Below are 12223 nucleotides of genomic sequence, written 5' to 3' on the forward strand. Positions count from 1 at the left end.
TTGCTCTAAGTTTAACATTGAAAACAAAATCAACGAACACAAAAGTGATATCTGCTGGTTGTCGCGTTCGCTTCACAGAACCAAAAAACGATATATTTGGCAACATTGTTATTTTTTCAGCGACTGGACGCTGGGAGTGATCGATCTTCCCAATCTTCCGATCCCAGTGAAGAACGTGGAGAGATGCGAGCCGGAAAAGTGGAAAGCAGTGGCTTGTGCTCTGCAGATCAAGCCTTGCAGCAGCAGAAGCGGGGAGTCGATTATTTGCAAGTGAGTGCCAGTACAAGTTACTGTTTGTATTGTATTTATGAAAGTTAGTTCGGCGTGCTTCTTTTGATGGCATTTCGGTACATAGAGCATCAAGTGCAATCATCACTTACCATCAATTCTCAGGCATTTATTTCGTTAGAAAGCAAAGAAACGAAGTAAATTTTGACATGGTAAAAAAATACCATGTTTAATAAGGGCGTTCGTTCTAATATTAATATATAAATTACTTAGACATGAAATGTGGTCTTCTAAAAGCTGAGCGTCTTTAAAAGGATTGTTAGTATCTTTGAAAACAATCGTACAAAGTAATTTCAGTTGACTCACCTTTAGTTTAGTGCAAACTTTTGCGGGGATATTGATAATCTTTAACTCATATATCAACAAATTATTGTCAGAATGCTGTTTCAAGTGAAAAAAAAACTAAAAATTACTGCTGCCACCACATGCAAGAGCAAATAATTTTAGGCAAACACCAAAAACACGCTAAAGTTTTGCGTTTTCAGATCAGACTGCCTGAGCCTTCTCAACAAATGCGTGGACAAGGACAGGCTTCCACATCACGTGACAGTCGACACGGTGTGCGAAATGTTCTCCCCGAGTCACCTGCAATCCAAGTGCATCTCGATATCGACCTTCACAAGTGAGTTTTGACGGTTTACTCTGAACTTATCGATCTTCAAGATATCCGTGCGATTATATATGTGTAAATGCTGATGTTTACGGTGTTTTCTTTGCGAACCGCAAGGCCGAACAGCCTATATTTGCCTTGGAAATTACGCTTCCCGATTATAGCCTCTCTAAGAGCAATAAAAGTGGTATTTTGTTGCAATATTCGCGCACTTTACGGTATAACGCTAATTATAATTAAAGTAGATTTTCATGCTACAAAAAACACTTTTTATAGAAGTTCAGTCCACTGTATTTTTACAGGTATTATAGTTTCAGAACTTAAATTTATTTTAAAACGACCTATCATGGCCCAGTTTCTTACCTTATCGCGTAATTAAAGCCTGGACCCCTATAAGCTAGTGACGTTGTTTCTCGCAGACCCGGGTCGGTTGCCCCAAAAGGTTGACGTCACCCAGCCTTGTCTCCCGAACCCCTGCGACAGGGGTCAAGTGTGCGTCATTAATAGGAAGCGTTGTGACGACATAAACAGATGCCCGCTGCATTCCTGCGTTCCAGGTGAGAAACGACGATGCATTTCAAACAAGCATTTTTTTATTTTTTCATCCCACAAAGTAATAGTCCCGGAAACAGTTATGCAGGTTTACCTGTGGTGCAGGTTTTTTAAACAGTTGCTCCCGAGAACACAAGTTATTAAAATATGTCCACTGTCAAAGAAACTCCAAATAAATGTGACAAAACATCTTTGATCCTACAAATTTTGCTTACACAACCCAGAAATAAAACGAAAATAACGGTTATGTTCCAATCTGAATTAAGTGCACTTAAGTTGCTGTTTTAAAAGACTTGACTCGGACTTAAATTGGGTTTAAATTAAGCGTTTTTATGAAATATTTGTTAATCAATTTGGGGTATTAATATTAAATTTTGCACATAAAACAATTTGCGTGTTGTACGTTGCGATTTTGTTATTCTTAGTTGAGTTGTGGATCACAATTATGATCAAATTTATCAATTTTAATAGCTTTGCGCTTTATTTTTATGTCAATGACTTGACTTAAAGACGTTGACTTTCTCTAATTAAATGACTTGACTGGACCTTGACTTGGGCAACTGATGACTTGGACTGGGATTTGTAATTTGAGACTTGACTTGGACTTAAGTTATTTTAAAAATGACTTGACTTGGACTTGAGTGTTTGCAACACTGCTGAACAACGACCTTCAATCCTTCTGTCAAACGTTCAGGTTGCAAGATGGGTCACGGTTCTACCTTCATAGTCCCGCACGGTTCCCTGGTGAGACTTCCCGACCCTTCGCGAGCCGAGGGATGCTTCCAGTCGTGCACTTGCGACAAGACAGGCGGTCTGCACAATTGCAACGCACTGCCCTGCACCGACGCCAAGAAGAACTGCAAGCTGGCCGGACAGATCAAGAGTAAGGGCTGCAATGAATCTTTTTGTTTTGTGTGTGTGGAACTGACTGGATTCTGATAGGCGATTTCTTTAATCAATTAGTTTAGAAATTGACGTAAGGGGCACTCGGTCCAATGCTCAATTTATATTTCTTTAATAGATTAGTTTCGAAATTGACGTAAGGAGCACTCGGCCAATGCTCAATTTATATACAAAGAAACACTTTTTTTTGTTCAACAACTGTGATCTAGCCGTTCATTGTTTATTGCACTTTGGTAAAATCAATACAGGGCCCTTCGACAGGCGCCAGACTATCCCAGTTTGTTTTTTTGGTATTTTTACACCACTTGTTTATGTTATAATTTCAATTTAAAGGGGACTGGAACTGTTATGTTATATCATATAGGAAGCAGTAAAAAATACCAAATAAAAAAAGTTTTTTTTAGGATTTTTTTAAGGGGTGTTTGGTGAAATGGATGTCATAACAACAATTTACGCCATACCTTTCTAAATAATTAGACGGACATTTGATAAGACCATAGCTTGTCTAACAAGCTAACAATCCTAGTTTGTGCGAATAATGCGTTTGTTCTTCGCAGGCCACGGCAGCCACTTCGACGTCGACTGCAACTTCTGCAGCTGCTACGGCGGAAACGTAACTTGCACCAAACGACAATGCCTCACCTCCGAGAGCTCGGTTGAGGACAAAAGGAAATTTACAGGTGAGTTGGCTACCTTTAGTGAAAATCGGTAGAAAAATCCCTGAACTTGTTAACTAAAATAGTGTACTGCAGTTCCACTAAAGCGGTATACTGGCACACAAATATGGCAAGGTGTTGAGGTAGACTGTTGAGGTAGACTGGCAAGGTGTTGAGGTAGATAGGTTCCTTTTTGGGTTGAAAATATCAAATATTGGAAGACAGCGTAATAGGAGTATTCAGTATTGCACGTCTTTTGACAAGTATTAGTTCTTTTCTTTTGTTAACATTTAACAATTTTTCGCCGTTTAGCATTGATTTTGCTATGAATGTGCCTCAACTATTTTTAAAATTAAGCTAAAAACAGCATCTCTGCAGTCCGCAACTATCGATACAATATATTCTGCCTGTCGTCGCAAAATTGAAGATCATCGGTTGCCCGCGGCCGCTTTAAACGCACAGCCCCTTAAAATACCCCTTTCAAACCCAGGAATCCCCTGCAACTGTCTGGCCTACTACGCCCCGGTCTGCGGCAAAAACGGCCGCACCTACCCCAACCCTTGTCTAGCCACTTGCCTCGGAGTTATGACCAAAGACACGACGACGGGTGCATGTTCCGCGAAAGACCCTTGCCACCCCAACCCGTGCGGACATCGGGAAAGGTAAGAACGATCGATACTTCTGTGTAAGTTGAACAGTTGTTAGTCGAAAAATAGGAATGAACATTTTGTAATTCGTGAAGTCGTGTTGCGGTTTTGTCAACTATTATTTCGACAGTACTTCTTGAAAACATTTCGACAAAGATTTAACCTATAAATTGATTTGTCGTTCAGCTTGAAGTGCGATTTGGAACTATTTAGCAGATCGTAGGCAATTTATTTTTATTCTGAAATCTAAGTATTTAAAAAGAAATGGCATCTCTATGGACAAAAAAACTTTTTAGGCTGTTTAGGGTTTTAGGCGTAATTTTAAACAACAGAATTAGACATTAGAAATATTTCGGAAATAGAACCTTGTTTAACCTTGATCGCAAAATCTATGTTTAATCGCTTAAGCCTACAGCTTTACACGTTTATCCTTCAATACAACCCTAAACAACTTTGGGCATTATACTTTCTAGTTCAGGCCAAACCCTGTCTGAGACCGGAAAAGGTTGGTTAACCGCTACGTTGTTTAAAATGGTATTTGTCGAATGACGGAAATAGGGCACGGTAACACGGCGAATGAGTTTGTTGGGCTTGTTAAAGGTGGATGACTCTGTTAATTTTGATTGATAGTAGACAGCAGCACGAGACATTTTTCTAAATTTCAAGCATATTGGTCAAACATATATTTTCATAAATTAAATTTAGTAAAGTTAGTTAGTTAAATGTGAACAAAATCTTCAGTTGAGTTGCATAGACTAATTCAACACAAAACGCTTGGTGCCGTACTTTAAACGTTGTTAGTTGAAAAAAAAGGCCAACCAAGAACACCCAAAAATCATGCCCAAAACAGAATGCAGAAGTTATTACAATTTTAAACTGAAAGTTTACACCAAACTTGGCATGTTCAAATACAGTTGTCGTATATATGATCGAAATTATTCGGGATACGAATTTTTTGCTTTCTATCGCTTTCAACGCGCACAAAGCAACTCCAATATCAGGGGTCAACGAACAGACGCACAAAAAATTCGCGAAAATACTTCAGCACCCAGCCATGCCAAACTTCGCTCGGCGACCAAGTGCCAAATAGTTGCAACATAGCAGCGCATTTCCCACGGGGCTTGGCTTCCCACGAACATTTTGCCGTCCTGGCTACAACAGTAGAGTTGGCCGATCCCAGTCAGCAATACACACATGTGTATATAGGGTTTAAGTTGCAGGTGACAATTCAAAAACGACCAACAGTTCAAGTGTTTAGCGCCCTCGCTGCGTCAATGAGAATCAAGACCAGCCATTTTCGACACTGTGGAAACCTGTCAATCATTTGTATAGGACCAGATAGATGCCGAGCGTTGACTAAGGTCCTTATTTTTAGGGTTCTTTCTTTTAACATAATTGAGTGCCCGTACAAAAGTGACCCTTCCTGTATAGTTCTGTGATTTTTATTATTGCTTGAAGCCAATCAGATTATTCTATTACGAGTCTTTAATCGAAATGTGTTTATTTATTAAGATTATCAACACCATGTATCTTAACGCCCGTATCCTGCCTTGAATGTGTTCTATAGTGTTTTTAGGGTGTTAGATCATCGTAGCGTTAGCATTGCGTTGGACCTGTTCATTTATCTCCTTAAAAAGACTAAAAATAATTTACCAAAAAAAAATTGCTGCAGATTTGCAAGCGTGAAAAAACTCGACATATTGTCGAATAAACACTCTTAAATTTTGTTTGGTTGGACTAAAATCATTTTCAGTCACCTATACCGTTGGTCCCGTTCCCGTAAACGCACTATAATCTTATCCTGCGCTATAGCAACTATAGTTAAGTATAAGCATCACGGTGTTTGTTTGCGATACGCGAGCCCACGAGGGTCAAGCGTGGTCTCACCCCGTTTCTAACCCTTCACCCCTATTTTTGCCCCATCACCCAGGTGTGTGCCCACGCCGCGCGTCTGCCTGACGAAGATTGACATGTGTCAGCAGTTCGAATGCATTCCGAGGTTCCGCGTCTGCGCCAAGCTGCTCGGCAACGCCATCTCGCGGATCGACGGCGGCGCGAAAACGTCCATGAGGAGCCAGCGCTATCGCGGCGAAAACGAGGTCGGTTTGTTTCTTGCGCAAAGTGAAATATAATTTAAAAATATCAAATAGAAGTTTCAACGCACCCTTTGCAGTCATGTAATATAGGAAATGTGTTGTTTCCTCAACCCTTATTTCCTTTAGTCATTACTTAAAAAATATATAGGTGACGCCAAAAAAAAAACATATATATATATATATATAGGTGACGCCAAAAACTATCTGCAATTTATTTCATTTTTTATAAAAAGCCTATTTAGGCATATACGAGAAGCAGGCCAATGTATATAAGAACATAGGGACTTCAAAGCTATCTCCTGAAGCTATTTTTCTCCCAGAATAAAAGTTAAACGTTAAGGTATCAAATCTAAATTCTCTATTTACACAGTTTAAAATTTATTCCCTCAAAAAGTTTCGTAACGTTGCCTCATCTACAAACTTGATTCTCCATATTTTAAGCTCAGGGTTCTTACTGTAAGTGCGCTATTGTTTTGCCGAATAAGTTTTTTGCTGATTCCCGTGATCGTATTTCGACACTTGTAGTTAATGTTGTGAATGAATATTCAGGAAATCCTTTCGTCTTCGCATTTCTTCTCGGCCTCAGCTTTCCTGGCCAACAACAGTCGTGTTTGCGACGCCAAGAACCTCCAGTTCAACGACATCTGCACGTTGCTGAGGTCTAAGAGGCGAAACTTCTCCTACAAGGGGCGGTGTAAGGTGAGCGCAGTTTGGAATTAATAAAATTGGCAAGATTTATTTATAGCGTCAGACGCTGCGAAGGCTAAATGCGACTAAAAGGGTAACGGCTTAGGGGGTCATTTTTTCGCGGCCACGAGTGAAGCTTTTCATGGTTTGTTACCGGGCGCGTCGAAAATTTGTTTATTTTTACTTTTTAATAACCCAACAGCTAGATTCGGTTGTTTTTGTAAAAAAATGGTCATTTCGGAGACTATTTAGTATCCTGTACCTATGGCTAAAATTGGTAACGGCTTGACTTTTTTTTCATGACTTCGTGACCATGACTAAAACTTATCAAATTAATTTGACCATGTGTTCACGAGCAATTGACAATTCACATTGTTTAAAAAAGGTCGCCACTCTGCTAGATTTCAAAGCTAGGAGAAAAGTTTAATTTTCATGATGCCCGCATGTTGCACTTGTACAGTAGTTATCGCAAACGTTTTGCAGAATGTTCAGAACCGCCGATTCACACTGAACAGCTACAAAGCTTTTCACGTGATAGGCGAAGTTTTGCGTCGCAAAATGTTTGCTTGGAACATCAATATCACCCCAACACCAGTTTCTAAAACAGGGGTTATTAAACTGGGGTCCTTAAAGGCCTAATTGAAATGTAAGTGTATATTTAGGGAACAAAAAGTTGAATTAAAAAGTAAAACGTTTCATCACTGAATTGTATTTTCGACTTTCACTTACACAAAACCGAAGTCAGCAGAATTTCTGTAGCTTATCAGCATTTCAGTTTATGACGTCATCTCTAAAAAATTCCTACCTACCGTGGTCCACGCGAAGCAAAAATAAAATTAGGGGTCCGCGGTTAAAAAAGTTCAAGAACCCCTGCTCTAAAACGTAGCTGTTGACTTTACCGTGTTTCGCCGCTGTTCCTATACGCCCGCTTACACGTCGTTTTTTTTTCAGATTTCGTGCTCTCGCGGTCGCGCTTCGCCGGTTTGCGGCCACGACCGCGTCACCTATAATCACTCATGCGTGGCCAAGGCCGAGGGCGTCATGGTCGACCACTTGGGGGCGTGCAAGGGAGTCAGCATTCGTGGAAAAGGTGAGTCACGTGGACGTTTCCGATTAATTTAAAATTTCCGTCTTTATAATCTAATCGTGGGAATTAAAACAATGCTGTCGAATAGGAAAGTATGTATTTCTGATTAGAGTTGTCTTCTTTCGGTGTACTAATGATACGTAAGCCGTAATCGTTGATTAAAAAGCAGCTTCAGAAAGGCTAGATCACAGTTGTTAACATGCATATGTGTGCAGTGCACTGTGCAATGTGCATGTTTCATTAGTGTTGTACTCTCAAGTGATTTAATCCTACTTTATGTTAAGAGCAGTAGAAGTTTTCTGCCTAAGAATCCCTTTTATTTTAAGAAGATAAGAAAACAATCCACGTTTTGTCTGTTTATTTGCCTAAAGAAACAGTCTAAAAATCAAATTTAGTCAATTAATTCACCTTATAACGGCACTCTCATAAACCATGATACAATTTTTTTTTGTTTAAACGGTTTGATATTTAATACGTCCGTCAGTTTTCCTGAAACAACTTAGACAAAACAACCAACGCTCCGTTTTCTTCCTTTAGGAGCGAAGACCAAAGCGCCGGACTCGGCCAAAACGTCCTCAGAGGACAAAGAAGATGTAACAGGAGAGGAAGAAGCCTGCAAGGACGTTGTGTGTCCTCCTCTTAGCAACCCGCAGTGCAAATCGATTCGACCTCCGGGTGCCTGCTGCTCGTTATGTGCGGGGTTACTAAGGGTCATGCTCAGCCCGGCTCACCTCAGCGCTATCACGGACAAGGCCTGGACCGGTAAGGGATTACTCGTGTGTTAAAACCTGGGTTACCATGAAGTCATGGGAATGCCGGTATTTTGGAAAAGCGAATGTACTTAAACTTGTGCTATACTTGCTAGGGATTAGGATTTTACACATCTCGAAAAGACAATGTATTTAAACTTGCTATAATTGTTTGGGATAGGGATTTACAGATTTCGAGAAGCTATGTTGTATTGAGTTATCCATTTCTCGGTTTAGATGAACACTTTTGTTTGTAAGAATTCTTATGCAAAAGTAGATTTTGGCTTCCAACCAGTTCAATATGTAGACTGATTAACCAAACAAATGTATAAATAATTTCTGAAAATTGACAAAGATGTAGGGGCTATATGTTCTTCGCATTTTACCTTTGCTAGATGTAGAAATGCCCGGTACTTCTGGAAGCTAATATATTTAAACTTTCACTGTTAGGAATTCAAGATAAATTCGAAGTCGATAGCTGTGGCCAAAGGGTTGCATCGGTATTCGTTTTGTGCTGATACGATTAACATTTGTATATTTATTTCAACAATTTTTAACGTTTTTTCTACTGTGAAGGTAAATCTTTAAGAAACTAGAAAGCTGAAAACTGAACTAACTGAACTACGAAAACCTAAATACAATCATGAATCAATAACGTCGCTTAAGATGACATTACACTGGTTTGGTTTGCTTGTCAATTTCAATAAAAATTTTAAAGTCATTAATCTTATCAACAAACGTCAAAATCCATTTCAATTGTTATTGTTTATTTTATTTTGGCGATACACCGGTGTTGTTCCCACCCCTTATTATTTGTGTTACTGACCGTTTGGTTGGTCATTAATAAAGGTGCATTTTTTTCTACTCAGGCCCGGTGACCGTGCGCGACATCTTGTGGCTGTTACGTCATCAACTTAATGTGCTCGAGTGCGACATCTACGGCCAACTCACGATGGAGGGCGATCTAGCGCTTCTAGTGGTGGCAAACGTCGATAAACCTTCTCTTGTTCAGGTTGGTGCTCTTGTAATACATTCAAATAAATGTGCGTATCTTTATGGAATCCAAAACTATTGACAGCGGGTTTCTGCTTGCCAATCACTGTTCCGCTAACGTGCATATAAACAATAAAACTCAAAAGTTTAAAAACGAGAAAACGAGGATCAGACATGTTTTCAAGAAATATGTATTGCCAGTACAGCCAGTATAGGCGAAATATATATTGCTTTAAAATATGTCTGGTCCTAGTTTTACTCGGGTTTTTAAACTTTAAGTGTTATTGTTAATACATTTAAAGGAACGTATCGCAGTTGGAACCGGCTATGGGTGTTTTTTTACATTTAAATACTCGCATTTTTTGTTTTTTATACCGATATGCTTTAATCGAACTTACCAAAATGCATTTTGGGATTGCAATCGAGCATCAAGAGCTATGTGTGAAAAAAACCTTCTGATATGCATACGATAGGTAGACGTGAGATTTTGTGCACATATGTTTATTTTGGCTTGATTTTTGTCTGGACACGTATGACCCCCCAAACCCCTAAACTTTAGCTTGAGCAGAATAATCTGTAATAGGTCTAAAACAAACTAGAATAAAAAATCATTTCTAAAAATTTTTTTTTTCTTATCGCTATTTATCATTTTGATGACGTCATTGTTAGAATTTTTTAATAGTATTTTGAGCTTTGCGACAAAAACAAAACTAAACTCCGCGTATTTTCAATAGGAAATGTTTTAATACGCTTAGGTAGGTTAGCAAACGATGTTTACTCGTGCCGAGGCCGAGAACTCGAATCCGACATTGCTCCTTCCTATACTTATTATGACGTAACAGTGTGCTTCTCGACGTTCCAGGTGGACGCTTGTTCCAAGGAGGCCGAGCGCCTTTCGCGTCTCATCAACTCGCACAACCCGACTATGACGTCATACCTGATACTGTCGCCCCTCACCGCCGCCACCCTCTCCACCTACGACCAGTTCTCGCGCGGCGTGACGTGGCGCCCCACGTCATCAGTCTTTGTGACGTCACTCGGCCTGGCGCTCGCCCATTGGCTGGCGAGGCGCTACATCGTGTTGGCCACGTGATGAAAAATGAACGTTCGACGATTTTTTACGTTGTTTGCCAATATAGGGACGGAGCGTGGGAGTTCCCCGAAGTGGCTAGCGCGCGGTTGCCGATTGATGATTCCTCAACAAACAGAATTCCCGCAATATTATCATTACTTCGGAGCATAATGGTTGGATGTTGTAGTAAGACGTAATAAGAATATCAAAGCACATACCGAAGTAGGTATCATTTTGAACGTTTTATATTAGTGATGTTGAAAATGAATAAAGAGTTATTCGAAACGTTCAAAATGATAGCTACTTCTGCATGGGCTTTGACATTCTTATTACGTATTATCATTACTCTTCTTGTTGTTGTTGTTTTTTTGCGCGCCCTGGCGATGCTAAAGCTGTCTAGCGTCCGGTCACAACATTGGGGCAATTTCGATAAAACTTCATCCAAAAATAACGCTTTAAAAACTACACTTTTTTCATTTGTTTAAGCTTTGGTCGGATTCGAAGTAGTCCATATATCCATCAAACCTGTTCAATAAATAGTTCGACCAAAGCAAACACTGTTGCAAGTGTACAATTGGGCAGTTGCTTTTTTTTACATAGTTTTTCACACTTACTCTTTCGTCGATTGACTTGCGAGCGCAGTTTCATTTCACACAAACATTTTCTATATCGTTGTCGCCCTTCGCTTTTTGTTTTGTTTTTCTAATCGTGGTGCGATCGCAAAACGTCAACAGTTTTTCCTACCTGAAGAATATTTATATGTATAATGTTCTCGCGACCTCCTACACTGTGTTTTTGTTTTGTTTTTTTCTTATCTTTTCTCTGATGTCGTTTTTTTCAACGCCGTTCCGCCCACGATACTCTACCGCACACCTCACGATGCATTGATGCAGCTGCAAATTGAGGCGATGAGCTGTCCGTCCAAAGAATTAGTTTACACGCTTGCGCATACATCGTACAACATACCGTAGTTCATTTCCCACAGAAAACCGCCCCTTTTCAAAATACTATCCACTTGCAAAAATAGTAATTTTTTTGTTTTTATTTAGTTTCCTGGAGAGCAGTGATTTCGTTTGTGCAAAAAACACAATTTTACACCAAATATCTAAAAACACCTTATATTACGCAAGGCAAACTGTATTTATTGTTGTTGTTTTTTTGCTTAACAATATGGCGTTAGAATAGACTAAAAGCAATGTATCGCTGATTTAAATTTATTCCCTAATCACATTAAACATTTTAAGTATGAACAAAACACCTTATTTCGATAAAGCCAAAGACAAAGATAAAACAAGTTTAACAAAACGTTAAACCTTTTTGTCATCAGCACATGTTCCACGTTGTGAACTTTCAAGTGATTTATTTGATACCTGTTTCTTTTGTGTTTGTTTAGTTTTTTTCTACGTACTCTTTTGTTGTAGAGATGTTTCTTTAAATACACGGCTGAGCGCCAATAGCTCTGTTGCGAACTGCACTGCCGTAGCTCGAACGTATAGAATTCTAAACATCGCCCGTGCTGGCGTTTTATGTTTGCAGCCGAGTTACCCTTTTAATAAAATATCGTTTAAAGTGTTTTGTTGCTTTGAGGAGGAAAATGTCCACTTTCTGGTGAGTATACTTTGACGATCTTTATAAAAACGAAGCGACAGCTTTTAGTTTAAACAAATAAAATTGGAGAAAAACTTTACTAATTTTTAAATAAAATAAATAAGTTAATGTGATCGTTTTCTCATATAGCTTGAATATATGTATATATTTATAAACCGCGCTTAGAATATAACATGCTCAACTGTAAATTCAAACTTTCGACAATTGGTCCGTCAAACCAATGCTGCGGAGTCGGTTAAAAAAAACCCAAGTCCGACTCCGGCCAAAAAAATAAA

At 39.3% G+C, this 12223-nt stretch overlaps 1 protein-coding gene across 2 annotated transcripts in view; it reads left to right on the forward strand.

Moving 5' to 3' along the window:
- Positions 1-11912, forward strand: part of LOC146133466 (reversion-inducing cysteine-rich protein with Kazal motifs-like) — a 61162-nt gene extending 49250 nt beyond the window's left edge. For both annotated transcript variants that reach the window (XM_083396764.1, XM_083396765.1), the window contains 12 exons: positions 121-270; positions 774-910; positions 1318-1455; positions 2145-2333; positions 2911-3033; positions 3500-3671; positions 5587-5755; positions 6302-6451; positions 7391-7529; positions 8064-8288; positions 9145-9287; positions 10131-11912. In XM_083396764.1, coding sequence (XP_083252890.1) covers positions 121-270; positions 774-910; positions 1318-1455; positions 2145-2333; positions 2911-3033; positions 3500-3671; positions 5587-5755; positions 6302-6451; positions 7391-7529; positions 8064-8288; positions 9145-9287; positions 10131-10361 — 1966 coding nt within the window. In that variant the 3' untranslated portion in view covers positions 10362-11912. The remainder of the gene's footprint in view (positions 1-120; positions 271-773; positions 911-1317; positions 1456-2144; positions 2334-2910; positions 3034-3499; positions 3672-5586; positions 5756-6301; positions 6452-7390; positions 7530-8063; positions 8289-9144; positions 9288-10130) is intronic.
- Positions 11913-12223: the final 311 nt, after the last annotated feature.

This window comes from Ascidiella aspersa, chromosome 9 (genome assembly GCF_963924565.1).
Source record: "Ascidiella aspersa chromosome 9, kaAscAspe10.2, whole genome shotgun sequence".
Lineage (NCBI taxonomy): Eukaryota > Metazoa > Chordata > Ascidiacea > Phlebobranchia > Ascidiidae > Ascidiella > Ascidiella aspersa.